Source organism: Heteronotia binoei, chromosome 5, assembly GCF_032191835.1.
Source record: "Heteronotia binoei isolate CCM8104 ecotype False Entrance Well chromosome 5, APGP_CSIRO_Hbin_v1, whole genome shotgun sequence".
Classification (NCBI taxonomy): domain Eukaryota; kingdom Metazoa; phylum Chordata; class Lepidosauria; order Squamata; family Gekkonidae; genus Heteronotia; species Heteronotia binoei.
In genome coordinates this window covers 57,030,916-57,050,115 of record NC_083227.1, presented here as the reverse complement: position 1 = coordinate 57,050,115, position 19,200 = coordinate 57,030,916, and the positions used below count along the sequence as shown (strand labels likewise).

General features: G+C 41.3%; 1 protein-coding gene across 1 annotated transcript in view; it reads left to right on the top strand.

The window, feature by feature from the left end:
- Window positions 1-19,200, top strand: part of TMF1 (TATA element modulatory factor 1) — a 37,317-nt gene that overhangs the window by 2,941 nt on the left and 15,176 nt on the right. Inside the window, exons 2-9 of the mRNA XM_060239515.1 lie at window positions 8,551-9,794; window positions 10,820-10,923; window positions 11,719-11,845; window positions 14,691-14,796; window positions 16,577-16,719; window positions 17,328-17,494; window positions 17,634-17,790; window positions 18,678-18,770. Of these exons, the coding sequence (XP_060095498.1) occupies window positions 8,551-9,794; window positions 10,820-10,923; window positions 11,719-11,845; window positions 14,691-14,796; window positions 16,577-16,719; window positions 17,328-17,494; window positions 17,634-17,790; window positions 18,678-18,770 (2,141 nt within the window). The remainder of the gene's footprint in view (window positions 1-8,550; window positions 9,795-10,819; window positions 10,924-11,718; window positions 11,846-14,690; window positions 14,797-16,576; window positions 16,720-17,327; window positions 17,495-17,633; window positions 17,791-18,677; window positions 18,771-19,200) is intronic.

The following is a 19,200-nucleotide window of genomic DNA, read 5'->3' as shown; positions in this document are numbered from 1 at the left end:
GCTGCCCAAATTGTAGCTGGAGATATTTCTTCTGTGTTGCTTATTTTATTATTTTTTATTATTATTAAATTTTATTTGTATCCCGCCCTCCCCTCCTGGTTTTTAAAAAACTATTCCAAATCTTCTTTACACTTACTAACTGCACCTATTTGTAGTTAAATAGTATTATTTAATCATTATCTTCTCGATTCTCTATGCCAATGTTTCTTCTCCTTCATAAATCTTGTAGGTCTCCCTCTTTAAAAACAAAAACGTAAATGTATACACACATACACAGGAAGAAGTACTCATCAATGTCTGGGCTACCAGTTGCTGAGAACTGACTTGAATTTTTTATTTCCCTTTCACTGTATTATAGATTTGAGCAGGGCTTTTTTTTTTTTAGCAGGAACACACAGGAATGCAGTTCTGGCTGGCTTGGTGTCAGGGTGTGTGGCCTGATATGCAAATGAGTTCCTGCTGGGCTTTTTCTACAAAAAGAACCCTGGATTTGAGCATAACATATTAATGTATAAAAACTTCAGATAATATTAGGACTCTGTTTGACTGCTTATTCTGAGCATGTTCTGGAGCACAGAGTTGCTACTCTTTTCCGATTCTTGTTGAGAAGAGAGACAAAGATGTATCGATTTTTTTTTTAAGCAAAAACCAAGGTAGGCTTCCAGGTGGCTTATGAAAAAAGTCCACCAAATAAAACAATTTAAAAGATCAGTTTTTCCAACCTTACTGATTACAAAGGAAAACTAACATTAAGAAATATTGTACAAAGGCCAGTCCCTAGATCAATTAATTTACCAGATTTTAAGTTTCCACATGGTCTCCCTCTTCCCTCCCATCCTGTAGAGAAAAAATGCCGCTGTATTCCTCCTCCTGCTCTGTATCTTTGAGGTCTGACTTTAATTTAAAGAATTCATGTTTTCTTTATATTTCATATAAGAATTTCTGGTTTCATAGTATATGAACAATACTTCATGAAGAACTCCTTTTTATTTTTTAGGCCACTCCATTCACTCATTTGCCTATGATTGTTTGTGAAGTGAGATATCATGTCAGCACTATGTGTGCATTGCCTTCTAGCCATTGTAATGTATTGTGTAATTTCTAGGCATGGCTAGTATTGGGACATTGTTGAGAACTAACATCATTGGTGGGTAGCAGTGGAAATGCCAGGGGCTCTATCATTTCCCCTGTGCTGCTGGGTGCTCTTTATTATACCAGTAAAGCTTACCTAGAAGTAATAATTTTAAAAGTTTTTTTTCTAGGAAAAAAATCATTTTTCTTGACCAACATTCTGTGTTGTTTACCTGTGCTTTAATCAAGTTCCATTAAGCACACTTTTAAGCATCAAAAAAGTATTAGTTATCATATTATGCTTCTTTTAATTTTTGGAGGGGGTAGTAAAATATGTTTAGGCTTATCATTCCTTAATGAATGGCAGCCAAATTGAGTTCATTCACTAGGAAATGTTTATATAACAATGGCTATTTTCTGGTTAAAACCTTTAGGTGACTAACAGAAGGTGGCTTCGCCATCACAGTAGTTGCTTGTTTGGTTTGCAGAAAGATTTCGTAAGATGGAGCTTTGCATAGTAGTGTCATACTTTTGATGTGTAAACACTAGTCAGGAGCCTAAGCATGGTCTTCTTTTTAAAAAGACAAAGAAACTGTAGGTCAAGGGCCTGCGGTTGACTCTTTGCAAATACTAATATTTATGCAGATGTTTAAGATGCACATTATTTCTGTTAATCTAAAAGTGCGTTAAACAGTATGATATGATGTAGATAATGAAATACTTTTGGCCGCACAGTATTTTCTCTTTAGCTAACTTAATTTCATACTTTTAAGAGGGAGGTAATATAAAGCTGCCTCCTCTACTTGCCCTTCTGAATGCTGCTCTCTGTGTTCTTTCCTTTCTCTGGCATTGCTCAGAGTTGCATTTCTGTATCTAGTAAATACTGCAGCATAGCAGCTGCAGTTGTCTGTATACAGTCTGTTTGGATTAAGAGGGCACAGCTATTATAGTGTGGAAATGAAGTGCTATTGAAACTGCCAGTTTCTCATCTCTGGTTAGTCTGCTTCATGTTGTTTCAGTCGGAGAAGTCTTCTGCCTTTGAAAGAAATCCTGCTCTGTCTGTTTCTCTGAGAGTTCAGTCACTAATGGTGGGCTGTGTTTCCTTAGATCAAGAAATGCAAGCAGGGACTTGGGATAAACTTGCAGGGAAATCCTCTCTGTTTCAATTCCCTTTGCAGCCTCATCCTCCTCAATGCTCCTTTCAATCCCCCCCTACTGCTTGCTCTGCTGTGGCTGCCTCCTGCTGCAAAAATCACATGCTGGTTGATGAATGCCATTGGTGTTTGAGCTTGGAGGGAGCACTTAAGCCACCTAGCTGCCAATCTAGGCCAGACTCCACTGACATTCAGTATCTGCTTTCCTAGACAGGCTTCTTTCTTTCTTGGAGGTAGTGGCTACTGTGGGCAGTCACTCTTTACCTCCCCAATCTTCTAGTTCTTGCCCCCGAGCCTGATTCCAGCAGTTCATGAGCCCTTGCTCAGGCTGGGAGGAGAAGCCACCAGTGTTCATTTCCTGCCCCGTTACTTGGCTGAGAATGAAAAACTTCTGAGGTGGCAGGTGAAATGAATAGGCTGTGTGTGTGTGGAGATGGGACGTTCCCACCAATGGGAACAAGCGGTGATAGGTAGTGTCTAGATGGGACATTGCCCCCAGAGCAGCCTTGAGCAGTTAAAGTTTGGTGGCTCTTAGATCTGTCAGCAGGTTGCAGCATTTCTCTGTTGATGCTGCTTTTGCCTTGCTTGAGACATGCCTGGAGCCAAGCTTTGAGCCTGAAGAGGAAGGACCTTCCTACTACCAGTGTCTTTCACTCCTGGCTGTCTCCCCTGTCATCCCTTCCAGTGCATCTTGGGGTTGCACTGATTGGGCCAAGCTGAGAATTAGATATATTGGTAGCTCCTAAACATAGTGGCAGTGGTAACATCATTAACATATGCAGTTTGCTACCTTCATTTTCACCCAAGGATAGTTGCTTGTAGCAAACTGCAAGGTGAAGTAATTAGGACTTTTTTTGTAGCAGGAACTCCTTTACATATTAGGCCACACATCCCTGATGTAGCCAATCGTCCAAGAGCTTAAAGGGCTCTTCTTTACAAGGCCTACTGTAAGCACTTGGAGGATTGGCTACATCAGGGGTGTGTGGCCTAATACGCAAAGGAGTTCCTGCTACAAAAAAAGCCCTGGAAGTAATACATTTTTGGATACTTTTAAATCTTTGTTTACTGTTTCATATTTGATATGTTAATCATATTTGATACACGTAACATATTTGGATAGCCAGCATGGTCTAGTGCAGGGTTTCTTAAACTTTTCTTTCCCGTGGCCCGGTTTTTTTTTGACACTTCTCCTTCGTGGACCACTAAAATTCAGGGGTGGAGCCAGGAGACTTTGGGGGTGGAGCCAGGAGACAGGAATTATGACATTTCCTGTGGTGTCACTTCCAGGTCAAGGGTCAGGTGATGTTACTTCCAGGGCACACTGAACCAAAATTCCACCTTTTCCTGTGATGTCACTTCCAGGGCACTCCCCCAAACCTGCCTCTTCTTCTGAAGTAACTTCATTTTCAGAAAAAATCTCTCTGAAACTCATGCTGAGCCAAAATGGGGGTGGAAAGTGGGTGGTCTGCAACTTTTTCATACATTCCCAGGGTCCTCTCTTTCCATCCTCATACCTGCATGCACCTATCTGTTTGTGTGTTCTTCTCCAGTTTGCAAGCACTCCTAATGCTCATGTTCAGTTGCCTGCATCACCTACACACCCCTTCGTCAACAGCACTGGCCAATGTATGCAGTTGGAAGTGCTGTTGCCATTGCCATCAGGAATACCAGCGCTGTGTATCACCCACACTGAGCCCTGGCAACTGCTGTACCTCAAAATATGCTGACACATTTAGTAGGCCGTTCCTTCAGCTGCTGCTGCTGGAACCCTTCCTCAGGAAATGACAGAAAAGATACTCTCTGTTACAAAACAATATCAAAATATAATTACAATACTTTCCATTCACAACATAGTATTACAATGTAAATTTCAGTAACAAATTCAGTGACAAATACCATCCAAAGCACACAACTTCACTACTGTCCATAAGATGATATCAGGTTCTTTCCAAACAATACAGTCTGACGATGCAAAACCGGTCCGTTCTTGTTTCGGATCCTTATGACCTTCCTCTGGGACCGTCTTATTAATTTTGAATGCAGTAATCTGATGGTGCCTTATTTTTACAAAATTTAATTTTTACAAAATTGCAAACTTACTCAGGCTTTCTCTAATTTATTTCATTACTAGAAAGCCTGGATAAGTTTGCAGTTTTGTAAAAATTAAACTTGTTAAGAGTAAAACCTTGACAAAGGTTTAGAGAGGCTCAGTCTGTGCTTTACAATTACAATGTAACATTTGTTCACAGAAAACTGTATAGTAAAGAAATTATATAAAGTTTATACAAGCTTTTCTGCAGTTATCCCAAAAAGGATATTTATGAGGGGCTTGCAGCTTTTTACTGGCTGTGTTTCCTATGCCTTTAAAAGCAACCTGTTGTGCAGATATTTAGCCAGTGAACTTCTTTTTTCCTTTTTAATATCTACAGGAGGAGTTTAATTTTGGTGTCAGACAGCTGTTAAAAGCAGAACCAGTAAAATGGTGCCAAGTTCATAGTACCATCACTTCCAGTGCTGTTGAGATATACAGCAGTATCTCTAATAATCTCTTTCTGCCCCACACCTCTACCTCTCACTTATTCACACAAATCTCATAGAAAGGCCAGTTGGCTACAACTGGGGGTGCCAATTTTTCATTGACAGAGCTCATATGGCTGTAACAACAGTATGATGAACAGAAAAGTTTCATCCAGTAAAAATGAAAGGAAAGAAAGAAAGAGAGAGAATGAAATGGAAGGAAAGGAAAAGAAAGACATGGAAAGAAAGACCATAAGAACATAAGAGAACCCATGTTGGATCAGACCAATGGACCATCCAGTCCAAAATTCTTTCATACAATGCCCCAAAAGCACCAGAATATCCACCAGTAGGGCCAGGGCACTAGAAGCCCTCCCACTGTTGCTTCCCCCCACCCCCAGCACCAAGAATAGAGATAGAGCATCCCTTGCAGACTGAAAAAGAAAGAAGAGGGGGACAAAGGGGAAAAAAAACCTTACTCACCATCAGATTACTCCAGCCAGCAACAATTCTGCCCAGGGGTCATTTGGTAAAAAAAAAAAAAAATTAGCTACTGGAATGCCCACTTTCCACCCCTTCCAGCTGAAAAAACACCCCCCCCTTCTTTGCCACCCAGGCCTCCTGGGAAATCTCCCCCAAAGAACATACTACAAGGCACATGAAAGCTCATACCTTGAAGAACACTTCGTGGATCTAAAGTTCCAGTGGATGCCAGCTTTTCTCTCAAACACTGAGAGAGGGGGAGAAGGAAGGAGAGGCAGCCCAGCTCCTTTCTGCATAACACAGAAACGGGGGAAGGAAGGAAGGCAAACAGAGCTCAGGCTTTGCAGCCTGTGTCAGTCTTCAAAGCTAGCTTTTCTCTGCACAACACAGAGACAGGGGAAGGAAGGAAGCCAAATGGAGTTCATACTTTGCAGCCTGTGTCAGTCTTCGAGACTAGCTTTTCTCTGCACAACACAGAGCTGGGGGAAGGAAGGAAGCCAAATGGAGCTCAGGCTTTGCAGCCTATGTCAGTCTTCAAGGCTAGTTTTTCTCTGCACAACAGAGAGATGGTGGAAGGAAGGAAGCAGAGCAGAGGTCATGCTTTGCTGGGGACGGGGCTAGCTTTGGCTTTTCTTGTGACCCAGTAGTGAGGCTTCTGTGGTCCGGTACCGAGTCCCGACCCTGCAAATGGGAAACAGTAGTCTAGTGGTTAAGGTATTGGGCTCAAATTTGAGAAACCCAAGTTTGTTTGGTTTTTACCTTTTTATTTTTATACAACTTTATTGAAAAGTATTAAATGTACAACCCTAATTTACAATAAACATCAAAAACAACAAGCATCACAAAATCATTAGACAAGTGCTAATTAGCAACCTAATGCAAACGATTACAAACAAATGGTCGTATAAAGGGGAAGAAACCCAGGTTTGAATCCCCACTCTGCTGTGGTAGTTTGCTGGATGACCTTGGCCCTATCATGCACTCACCTACACAACCCTGTGAGGATAAAGCTGAAAGGGGAGGAGAACTATGTAAACTGGGGGATATAAACAGACCTTGAATTCAGCAGGAGCTCACAGGAGCAGAGCTCCTGAGCCTTTCTGACACCCCCCCCCCCCACCTTGTTCACTGAATAGTAGGTGCAGCTGCAAAACAATCCCTGGATGAGCTCTACCACCTATTTTTCTACAAACCAACCACTGGATATAAATAAAGTAAATAAATAATAAAACTGAATTCTGATGTTGAATATTATGACTTTGCTTAGGCACTAAATGTCACAGCAAAGTTGTTCTTACATAATTCCAATCAGATATCCATGAGAAAGGAAGGAAAGGAAAGGTCCCCAGTGCAAGCACCAGTTGTTTCCGACTCTGGGGTGACGTTGCTTTCATAATGTAAAGGAAAGAAACCTGTTATTTAGAAAAGTGTGCAAAGTTGCATACAAAACAGTTGCTTGTACAAGTGGAATTACGCTAAGTTACATTTTTCTTTGTCACTGACTTTTGCATTGCTAGATCCAACCCACTGCTTTAAGTTTGATAGCAGGGAGTACCTAGAAGTGATAAATTTCTCTTCTTGATAGCTAGAAAAGTCCCCTCCCCCATAGTGGACCCATAGCACTGAGGAACACAATGCAAGAAAATGAATTTCTCTGTTTACCTCGTTCCCTCTTTAGAAATATTTGCCTGTACACATCTGAAGTGTGGTAGAAGGGCAAAAAGCTCGCAGCTGATAAATGCTGCAGGGTATGATGCTGCCCTTATTGTTCTCCAGTTCACTGTAGGCAAAAGTGCCTATGGGTTGGCTGGTGTGACAATGATACTTATTGTTTTACAACTGTATAGGCCTTTATATAACCTCTTAAGGTGCACTGTATGTTTCTTAAATGCTTTACTTGTCTTCTAAAATTATAAAGTATTATAGTATACTGCAGGGGTGGCCAACGGTAGCTCTCCAGATGTTGTTTGCCTACAACTCTCATCAGCCCCAGCCAGCATGGTCAATGGCTGGGGCTGATGGGAGTTGTTGGCAAACAACATCTGGAGAGCTACCGTTGGCCATCCCTGGTATACTGCTTGTTTTTAGGTAACATTACTCAGTTTGGTGTAGTGGTTAAGTGTGTGGACTCTTATCTGGGAGAACCGGGTTTGATTCCCCACTCCTCCACTTGCACCTGCTGGCATGGCCTTGGGTCAGCCATAGCTCTGGCAGAGGTTGTCCTTGAAAGGGCAGCTGCTGTGAGAGCCCTCTCCAGCCCCACCCACCTCACAGGGTGTCTGTTGTGGGGGAGGAAGGTAAAGGAGATTGTGAGCCGCTCTGAGACTCTTCGGAGTGGAGGGTGGGATATAAATCCAATATCTTCTTTTCTTCTTCTTCTTCATCCCCTCAGATTACTTGCAGCCACACAGGTGTTTGTCAGTAGGTATTAGTTAAAGTCAGCACTAAAGTTGTTTCTTGCACAGGGTTCCTTCCTGTTTTCCATTGTCTTACAGCTGCCCTGTATCATCCCAAGAATAAAAGTAAATAGTTTGAACCAGAACAAAGGGCTGGTGATAACTGCAGAATAGATCATCGGTTGTCATGGAATGGATGGTAAACATCCATGCTGTTTGATTGCCTGGTGTAGTCATAAATATTTATAGTTCGTGTACTGAATTGATTTTGATTCTTAGATATAAAATAGTAGTAAAAGGCACTCAGATGCATTAGTGGATGACACCTGGGGTGACTTGGTTTTTCAAGCACATAAATGCATGGGCTGCTGTGCTGTATGATTGACCAAGAGATTTCCCCCAGAGTTAGTTCCTTATAAAGAGAATCAGCCATCAATCAGTTCATAAAAGTTTCATAAATTTGTATTTAAGAGATTAGGACTTGGATCCTATGAACAAGTTCTGTGTACATTGAATGCTCTCTGCTGCAGAATGTTTCCTTTTCTTTTAAGCATTCATTTCTTCAAGAGACCATTGAAAACCATTGAGCCTGAAAAAGCAGAAGTTTTAGAGGAAGAGCCTATTGAGTGTGCATGAAATTCACTCATAGAATACAACTGTAGATGCTTGCATTAAGTTTAGATTTTGTTTTATGCCAGGTTATTTTAAAAATAGAAACATCTAACAGCTGCTATTTTTAAAAAATATATTTTTGTTAGAATTGATTTTTATCCATCCTGGCTTTCTAAGAATGTATTGCTATGTAGAATATTACTGATAGTCTGGGTGGGTGTTTGCATGGTTCTCTTAGATGCTGCGTACTTGCAAATATTTATAAGGATTGCATAATGTTTCTGGATATAAATTTTCCTCTCTCTTCCTTTTCTCAGGAACAAATTCACTTACAAGTGGAGGATGGGATACTTCTGCCTGGGGGTTAAATCCTGATACAGAGACTCAAAGTCAGCCAATATCCTCTCCTACTGCAATCACCAAACCAGTTAGGAGAACTGTAGTGGATGAATCAGAAAACTTCTTCAGTGCCTTTCTCTCACCTACGGATGTTCAGAGCATACAGCAAAGCACAGTAGTATCTAAGCCCCCCACCAAATCACAGCGACCCAAGGAAGAAGTGAAAAGCACACTACAAGACCCTTTGCAAAGTGACCTGCCAGAGGCATCTGTAGAAACTGAAACAAAAGACTTCTCTGTAATTGTACTAGTAGAACTGCAGAATCTCAGTGATTCCCAGGAACAGTTAGAAGAAAATAGCTCAGTAGTTGATACTGAAGACAAACTTGATGAAAGTAAAGCTGAAGACACTGAGCAACAAGTGTCTGCTGAGAATGTCAGTGAGGAAAAATCCACTGATGTTGTAAAATCAGATTCAGGAAGTGATGGACCTGTACATATGACTGAAAGTCCTGCACAATCTCTTCCCACAGAGACAAAGAATGTAGGTTTGGAAAGTAAAGAACGCAAAAGCGAGGACCGGCAAAGCAATACACCTTCCCCTCCTGTTAGCACTTTCTCCTCAGGGACATCCACAACTAGTGATATTGAAGTTCTAGACCATGAAAGTGTAATAAGTGAGAGCTCAGTAAGTTCAAGGCAAGAGGCTGCTGATTCAAAAGCCAGTCTTCATCTGATGCAAACATCCTTTCAGCTTTTATCAGCATCTGCTTGCACAGAATATAATCGTTTGGATGACTTTCAGAAATTGACTGAGAGTTGCTGCTCCTCTGATGCTTTTGAAAGGATAGACTCATTTAGTGTGCAATCACTAGACAGTCGTAGTGTAAGTGAAATAAACTCAGATGATGAATTATCAGGCCGGGGATGCATTTCAACATCTGTCTCCATCAGCCCTCTGACACCAAAAAGTGATGTTGTTGACCCTGTTAAAAGCAAATCTGATCAGAATGTCAGTGAAACTCTTGCACTGCCTGCAGATGAAGCAGAAATGGAGGAAAGTGGACGAAGTGCCACCCCTGTTAACTCTGAGCAGCCGGATGTTTTGGTTGTTCCTATACAGACTGCTGAAGAGCATGCCCCAAAAGAAGAGGTGGTGGTAATGCATCACAATGCTGAAGAGTTGTCCAATGTAGAGTGTGAAAAAGAAGAACTTTGTAAGGTAACCCTAGAATCAGCCTTCAAAATAATTTTCTGCTCTGCTCGGGCCTAGGGGGAGAGGTGCAGCAGTGGCAGGTTAGTTGTAGGCCTGCTTATGTTCTGAGGTCTTTGAATCATGCTCTGCATGGGGCTTGTTGATTTGTCATATTTGTGTAGCTGTGTTCTTTCTTTATATAACTTCAATATGTTGAGGTTGGCAGTAAGAAAAGAAAGCTGCTCAATTGTACTGTGAATTAGTATTTTTATGCACCCACTCAGTCATGACCAGTGTTCCCTCTAAGCTGAGTTAGTGTGCTAGCTCATAATTTTTTATTCTCTGACTCACACATTTTTGTCTTAGCTCAGGAAAAATGGCCCCAGAGCAAACTAATGTATGCAGTAGCTCACAACTTTAATGCCAATAGCTCACAAAGTAGAATTTTTGCTCACAAGACTCCTCAGTTTAGAGAGAGTATTGGTCATGACTCCAGTCTATTAGAATATGCATAAAGTGTTACCATTTTGTCCAGGTCTGCTTAAACTCCAAGCCCAGTAATGTGTGTTAGAAAACTATTCTGTTAGAAATAAATTTGGTATTTATTTTATAGTGGAAGCGGACACATTATAATTCTTATTGAACTTACTGAAGCATACCAGACATTTACTGTAGACTGACGGTTAGATACAATGGGGTGTTTCCACAGGTGCAACAACTTCTGTGGCTGCCTTTGAAATCCTGTTCATGGTCCCCTCTTCCCCATGAGCAGAAATTTGGGAGGGCCTTTTGTGCTGTTATGGAAAAGCAGAGCTGTAGAAGTTACACTCCAGAGGCATTGGATCCACCTCAGAACAGACTAGGATGCAATAAATGTAGCACTTGGCGGGGGGGGGAATTAAAAAAATAATCAGCAATGTAAAATTCTGGGTGTTATGTTACTAAGGAAAGTAGTAGAGAGGAACTTCAGGCATTTTTTCTAGACTGCTACCCAGAGAAAGCTTACCACCGTTCTCCCAGTCTCTTCTCCTCTTGTCTGTAATCTTCTTCAGATTATTGATTCATTGACAGAGAAGCTGGAGATAAGGGAAAATCGACTATTAAGTGTCAGTAAAGAGAAGGCATGCCTCGAAGAAGCTTATGATAACCTCAAAGAGTAAGTGTCAACAGCAGTCATGTTGAGGCTGTGCCAGTTATGTAAAAACACTGTGATCCTGTTTGCTCTTTCCTGAATAATGCATTTGATTGCTCTATGAATATTGTAGCTTTTTGTGTATTTAGGCTTATATAGGATTATAGCAGTTTATTATGAGAGCTGATAAGGGCAACTGAATTTTAGTTCTGTAGTACAGAACTGAATGGAACCTGCCTTAATTGCTGAGGTAAATATTTATGCATTATCTGGCAGTGATTATACTTGGTTTTTACAAATTGTTGTGACCAGAACTGAAGAACCTCAAACCTTTGGGGTCACAATTTTCCACTCCTTCATTAATTTTTCTCCCAATTTGTTTTGATCATATGCCAACTCTGTTTCCATATTCTGTCAAATAAAGAGGATGCTTTCATGGAACCTGGTGAGGGTTCTGCTCTGATCTTGAGGGAAGAACATGATAATGGGAAAGGATTCTGTAAGCTGCTGGGTGGGCCTTCCTGCATGGATGGGGCCAGCCAGCCTTCAGCAGTGATTTCAGCAACTTCTGCAACAGCTAACAGATAAAAAGGAAAATAAATACATTCCAGTGGTGTTCATTATTTTATGCAAATGTGGCTCAAACATAGCCAAAGAAAATATTGTAGGAGGGAAGCACTTAAATAGCCCCTCGATGCTCCTCTGCTGCTTTTGTCTTAAAAAAGAAAAGAAAGGATTGTGTATGTGGTTTGTAAGCCTAGTGCCTGCTTTCTGAAATGCCAGGCATATTCATAATGACATGAATCTTTTATGTTTAAGTGAAATCTTCAGAATGAGAGAAGAGAACAGTAGCATTTCATCTCTTAAAGAGGAGTTTGCTCAGCGAATAGCGGATGCAGAGAAAAAGGTCCAGTTAGCATGCAAAGAGAGGGATACAGCTAAGAAGGTAATTTCTTCAATATCTGAACTGTATTTCTTCAGTAGTTACAATGGTATTTTGGATCTCTTGAACTCATATAACACTGGAAGAAGAAAAACTTAGAGGACTCACCATGAAGTAACAGGAAGCCTAATGTGAAATTTTTTTTTTGCATCATAAAGCTTAACAGATTTATTTGGGCATGAGTTTTCATGAACTAGAACCTACTTAATCAAATGTATGTCGTGTTCTGTCATTGGAAATACACATATAAGCAAATTGTAAAAAATAGGACAAAGGGGCTATGAAATGTCCATGACATTTCTTCTCAAAGGTCAGAGGTATGCAAAATAGACACAACAATCAATTAGCAGCAGTAATTAGCAAGCTAATGTAATATCTGTCAAAAGATCATTCACCTTATATCAGATGTAGCTACAGTATGTCACAAAAGTGAGTACACCCCCTCACATTTTGTAAATATTTAAGTAATAATATAATAATAATAATAATAATAATAAATTTTATTTATATCCCGCCCTCCCCGCCTAGGCAGGCTCAGGGCGGCTAATAACAGTTCAATAAAATTATACAATATAAGATAAGTTTAAAACAACATTTAAATTATACAGTAATTTAAAACAACAATCTAAAACCAGTTCCAGTTATCTGGGTCGTTCCATAATTTAAACGGCGGTGGTCTTCCTGATGTTATTCTGTACATTTAAATAATGGCAGGGGTCACTAGATAAAATCGTTGGTGGATTAAACGGCCATCCTATCAACGGTCTACAAAAGCCTGCTTGAAAAGAATGGTCTCACAGGCCCTGCGGAATTGGTCCAAATTCCGCAGGGCCCGTACCTCCTCCGGGAGTTGATTCCAAAGGCACGGGGCTGTGACAGAGAAGGCCCGTGCCCGGGTACTTTGTAATTTTACCTCCTTTGGCCCAGGGATAGTCAGCATGTTCTTCCCTGCTGATCTCAGTGCTCTTTGGGGCTCATATGGGGAGAGACGGTCCCTCAGGTAGGCAGGTCCTCGGCCATATAGGGCTTTAAAGGTGATAACCAGCACTTTGTATCGGACCCGGTATGTAACTGGCAGCCAGTGCAGTTCACGCAGCCCCGGCTGTATATGCTCCCATTTCAGGAGTCCTAATAACAGCCTGGCCGCTGCGTTCTGCACTAGCTGCAGCTTCCGGGTTTGACACAAAGGCAGCCCCATGTAGAGGGCATTGCAGTAATCTAGTCTTGAGGTGACTGTTGCATGGATCACTGTTGCCAGGTCCCGGCGCTCCAGGAAAGGAGCCAACTGCCTTGCCCGCTTCAGGTGGAAAAATGCTGACTTGGCAGTGGCCGTTACCTGGGCCTCCATTGATAGTGAAGGCTCCAGTAGGACTCCCAGGCTCTTGACCCGGCCCGCCGCTTTCAGCGGTGCACCGTCAAAAACCGGGAGAGGTATTTCCCTTCCCAGAGCGCCGCGCCCCACGCAAAGGACCTCTGTCTTCGTTGGGTTCAGCTTCAACCCACTCAGCCTAAGCCAAGTTGCCACGGCCTGCAGTGCCCGGTCTAAATTCACTGGGACGCAGTCAGGCCGGCCATCCATTAGCAGATAGAGCTGGGTGTCATCCGCATATTGATGACAACCCAGTCCAAAACTCCGGGCAATCTGGGCAAGGGGGCGCATGTAGATGTTAAATAACATCGGGGAGAGAACTGCTCCCTGAGGCACCCCACAGTCTAGTGTGCGCCTCTGGGAAAGCTCACCCCCGATTGCCACCCTTTGTCCCCGACCTTTGAGGAAGGAGGAGAGCCATTGTAAGGCCAGCCCCCTGACCCCTATGTCGGCGAGGCGGCGGGTCAGTAGCCGATGGTCGACCGTGTCGAACGCTGCCGACAGGTCTAACAACATCAGCACCGCCACGCCACCTCGATCCAGTTGCCGCTGGAGGTCATCCGCCAAGGCGACCAGCACTGTCTCCGTTCCGTGGCCCAGGCGAAAGCCGGACTGGCAAGGGTCTAGGACGGAAGCGTCGAAGTAGTGCGTCTACAGCTTGTATAACAGTGTAAATGTGCTGTCCCCTCAAAATTATGCAACACACAGCCATTAATGTCTAAACTGCTGGCAACAAAAGTGAGTACACCCCTAAGTGATAATGTCCAAATGGGGCCCAAAGTGTCAATATTTTGTGTAACCACCATTATTTTCTAGCACTGCCTTAACTCTCTTGGGCATAGAATTCACCAGAGCTCCCCAGGTTGCCACTGGAGTCCTCTTCCACTCCTCCATGACGACGTCATGTTGCTGGTGGATGTTATAGAACTTTCGCACCTCCACCTTCCATTTCAGGATGCCCCACGGATGCTCAATAGGGTTTAGGTCTGGAGACATGCTTGGCCAGTCCATTACCTTTACCTTCAGCTTCTTTAGCAAGGCAGTGGTTGTTTTGGAGGTGTGTTTGGGGTCATTATCATGTTGGAATACTGCCCTGCAGCCCAGTCTCCGAAGGGAGGGGATCATGCTCTGCTTCAGTATGTCACAGTACATGTTGGCATTCATGGTTCCCTCAGTGAATTGTAGCTTCAACCTATGTAGCAATGTCATGGTTTTAAAACTTCCGGTTCTTGGATTTAACATGTAAGCAGTACTTGAAGCTTTCCTCTGGTATAAAAGATGGTGTGCAATTCTGTTTCATTCCCAGATCAATAAAAATGTATCCAGTATTGTGCCACTTTGTATTTTGGCATCCTAGAAAATCCAATATACAGGCTATTGGGTAACAGTTGTTTTTTAAAAAGGGAAAACATAATGAAGTTTTTAAAAGGTTTGGACAAAAATTAAAATTCTGTGGTAGATAATTTCATTCTTTTGTAGGAAGTAAAGACTTTAAAAGAAGAGCTAGCAATGAGATTGAACAGTAATGAAACTGCTGAGCTACTAAAAGAGAGAGATGAACAAATTAAAGGGTTAATGGAAGAAGGTGAGTATGAGATAACATTCAGTGGATTGGATCCAACAAAGAATGAGACCAGGGCATTATTAGAAGGGAATCCTTCTTGCCTTCCTCCTTCCTCTGGTAAACCCCTGAGACTTCTGAATAGCTGATGCTGGAAATTGCAGAGCCCATGTGGACAAAAAGGCTATGTGGCTCAAGGGGCTGAAGTTCAGAGAGGGAATTTGATGCAAATTGCTCCCATGTTCTTCTTCCACTGGCACAAGAGGTACTGTTGGTGAGAGATAGGTGGGGGTGATCTTTTGCAGCTTTGTTTCTTCACTTGCATTTGCTAGGTTGTGTGGCTTCCTGGCCACATGGATCCCAAGGCCTCCAGCTTTTTGGAGGTCTCAGGGACTGCGGGGAGAGAGGGGTAGGAAGGTTCATTGATGTCAAGTGCCTTCATTGCATTCAACCCCCAAAATTGATTATAGGAAACTTGTTCTACAGAGTCCTTCAAATGTCTGCCTAAGTTAAATTTATGCTGTTGGAAATACATTTTGAATGTAGCACTAACATTAAGGAGAGAGGAACATTCTCTTCATGTCCAAACCCTTGTTTTGTGGAAATAATGTTATTAATTTAAGGCATTCCTCTGTCACTTCTCTAGAAAAAAAAGTTACAAATGGTGTATGGACCATAAAAAATCATGTAGCTTTAAAAATAACCAGTCAAACCAACAAATACACAATACTTCAATACAAAATCATAGCAGTCCTAAGAATCAGCATAAGAATAATGATTCTTGGTGTAAACTTGCAAAGCTGTGTTTGTCCTTCACCCTCAATCTTGAGTATTTAAAATATCTTTCAGTGACAGTGATGGAAAATGGGTGGAGAAGAGTGGCTTTCATGATCTTCCATAGCAGCAGCAGTACAGATGGAAGATGGGGAGCAGCTGGAACCCTTTGTAGTGCCTTGAGTTGCCTGTTTAATATGCATTCTAATATTTAACCAGCATTGTATTGCTATTTCTGGTAATCTTGTTGGGCTGGAAATACTTCTGTAAAGAAAGATGTAAACTGATAAATATTTCAGTACCTTGGTTGGGGTCAGTGGCACTTTAAAGATCAACAAAGTCTTATTAAAGATATGAGCTTTTGTGTGTGTGCACATTTCCTCAGATACAATGAAATAGAATTTACCAGTTGCATACATATACCCTCCAGGACTTTTTTTGTAGCAGGAACTCCTTTGCATATTAGGCCACACATCTGATGTAGCCAATCCTCCAAGAGCTTACAGGGCTCTTAGTAAAGGGCCTACTGTAAGCTCCAGAGAATTGGCTACATCAGGGATATGTAGCCTAATATGTAAAGGAGTTCCTGCTACAAACAAAGCCCTGACACCCTCTATATGTATGACTTATTTCTATTTTCATTCCATTGTATTTGAAGAAGTGTGTTTGCACATGAAAATATCTAGAATAAAATGCTGTTGGTCTTTAAAGTGCCACTGAACTCGAACTTTGTTTTTCTGCTTCAGACCAACATGGCTGCCCACCTGGATCTATTTTCTTTATTTTGTATATCCTTTATATACAGATGACTCGAAGGTAAATGCCATGTAAGTCTTGCTTGATCACTCATAAACCTGTCTATATACTATTGAAGCTGAAATACCTGGATTTGTCACTTTTATCTATTACTTTTTGTGGTAACAAGTAGACTTTTAAATCCAAAGTAGCTTATGAATTGTAATGCAGAAAGTCATAGGCTTGTGATAAGTATGCCTTAATGTCAGCTACTCAGATCCATTTTTCTCTTCAGGAGAAAAGCTTTCAAAACAGCAGCTGCAAAATTCCAACATCATTAAGAAATTGAGAGCAAAGGAGAAGGAAAGAGAAAATACTTATTCAAAACAGAGTAAAAAAATTAAGGAATTAGAAGAGGAATTACAGCATCTGAAACAGGTCAGGTAAACTTTTAAGATACCCTTTGGGCTTCAGTTTCTGTCTTCTCTGTGGGCCAGTTCACATTAATTTAGTTGAATTTTTAATCAAGTTAAAATATTAATATCCTGCCTTCCTAAGGCTTGAAGAAATGGAAATTAAAACAAATTAAAAGTAAATTACCGTAAAGTCAATGGCAACAGCAAGATAAGGCTAAATTCCTTTCAGGAGCAGTAAGCTTTCATTTTTTAACAAATCTTTAAAAATGCAGCAGCCATGAAACTCAGTTTTAAAGACATACTAAAGGAAGATCCAGAGTCTTACCTTGTGTCCTCATATGATACACACAAAAATTGGGAAGTGGGGAGGGCTCCTCCAATGGAAGAAACACAGCTGCTGGTTTCCTAGTTATAGGTCCCTATTTACATATCACTGTTTTTTGTCTCATTCTCTTGCAAGCTGTGGACCCCAGGACTTATACATTCTCCATAATCCATAGCCACATTTTACTCTTTGTTAATAATGTTTCAGAAGACCCTTTGTTTCCCGTGTCTTGGACAGAGTTGGATTTAGAATGCTTTGGGAAGCTATTTCTCACTGATAATTACGGTTGCTTTCCATTGTAAAAGGTACTGGATGGCAAAGAAGAAGTTGAAAAACAGCACCGGGAGAGCATTAAGCAGCTAAATAGTTTGGTTGAGCGGCAGGAGAAGGACCTTAGCAGACTCCAGATGGAAGTGGAGGAGCTTGAAGAGAGGAACCGGAGTGTCCAAGCAGCCCTTGATAATGCATATAGGTAGGGATATTTATGTAACAGTTGATGCATTCAGATTTTATTGCACTGAAATCTCTCCAGCAGTGCATTGTGAACTGTAATTCCTGTTGTATTCTAAAATATGCAAATATTTCTGTGTTCTAAAATCATAATTTTTCAGAGATCTTACAGATCTTCACAAAGCTAATGCTACAAAGGACAGTGAAGCACAAGAAGCAGCATTAAGTAGTGAAATGAAAGCTAAGGAGGAGCTTGGCGTAGCTTTGGAGAAGGCCCAAGAGGAAGCTCGTCAACAACAAGAAGCTTTAGCAATTCAGGTTGGGCACAATGACTGGCATGCATACTAATTGACAAAAATTTGGTACATTGGTATGTTCTCTAATGTTTAAGACTTGAACCACAGCAGCACATAATTTGTTTAATTTATAGTCTGCCTTTCTCATTCAAAATCAAAGGCAATCACAACCAAAAGAATACAGGAAGAACAGTCCAACAAAATCAGAGAATGTATTAATACATACAATAAAGCAGCACCACAAAAGTGGAGAACAGTGCAGCCAAACATCATACTGCATACAGTAGCGATAGAGCTGATTAGAGTAATAGAAGCTTGATTACAGAACTGGAAACCACAGTTATCAGTGCTTCCAAAGCAGTTTTTAAAAATATTTTGAGATTTGATTGAGAGCATATCTGGCATATTCACTGCTTGGGACTTCTGAAATGCATATTTTTAAATTGTACAGAAGCAGGGTTGTCTAGTAAGGTAGTGGTGGATTTCAGGACACGAGCAGCAATCATTGTTTCCCCTTGTGAAACACTGTAGTAAGTTTTACATACCTAGTACCCCATTGAGCCATCACTGCTTAGAGTGCCCCTGAAATGCTGCAAGCATGAGGAGCAAAAGAGAAGAGAGAAATGGGCATCTTGCCAAAATGCCGTTATGAAGAGACCAAATTTAGACCAGGGTGAAGTAAATTGTGTTTATATACTTAATGCTTTAACTGAAGAATTTAATTTTACAGTCACATTATTGACTTAGTGCAGCAAAAATCCTTTTAAACACTATTCCAAGTGTAAAAGTTAGTTCTGCAAGTGCAAACAGGAGTTGCAGTATATCACTGATATATGGATGAAAGGACCAAGCAATAGTGAGTTGGTGTGTTTAGTTTAATGTACTGTATCTTCATTCCTGTTTACACAGGTGGCAGATTTAAGACTGGCCCTGCAGCGTGCCGAACAGCAAACAGCTAGAAAGGAAGATTATTTGCGCCAAGAAATTGCTGAGCTCCAAGAGGTACTCTAGCAATTACTTCTGTATGATGTCTCTAACCTCTTGCAAACCCTTCAACTGTTTTTATTCAAATAGAGTTAATTTTTAAAATTTTCTTCCAGCAAGGTGTAAAACAGGCAGGAATGAGTTTTAAATTGTGCTTAGACCTGCCCCTTATTCTGAAGCCATCTTTTGTACCCCTTTCTGCCACTGCAGTGTGTGAGAATCTCTTGTTTATCAGATGAGTAACTTTATGGAGCTCCCTTGTTGCTGAGTAAGATCTCCCATCTGTTCCTCCAAACTCTAATAAGTTTATATGCATAGTTCTCCACTTCATTTGTTCTCTAGTTCTAATTTTAATCTCAGCTGTGGTCACCTGCTGAGGTCGTCTTCTGTGTGCTCTGTGCAACCAGAAAGAGGGTCCTTTCTACAGTGGCTCCTCGTCTATAGAATG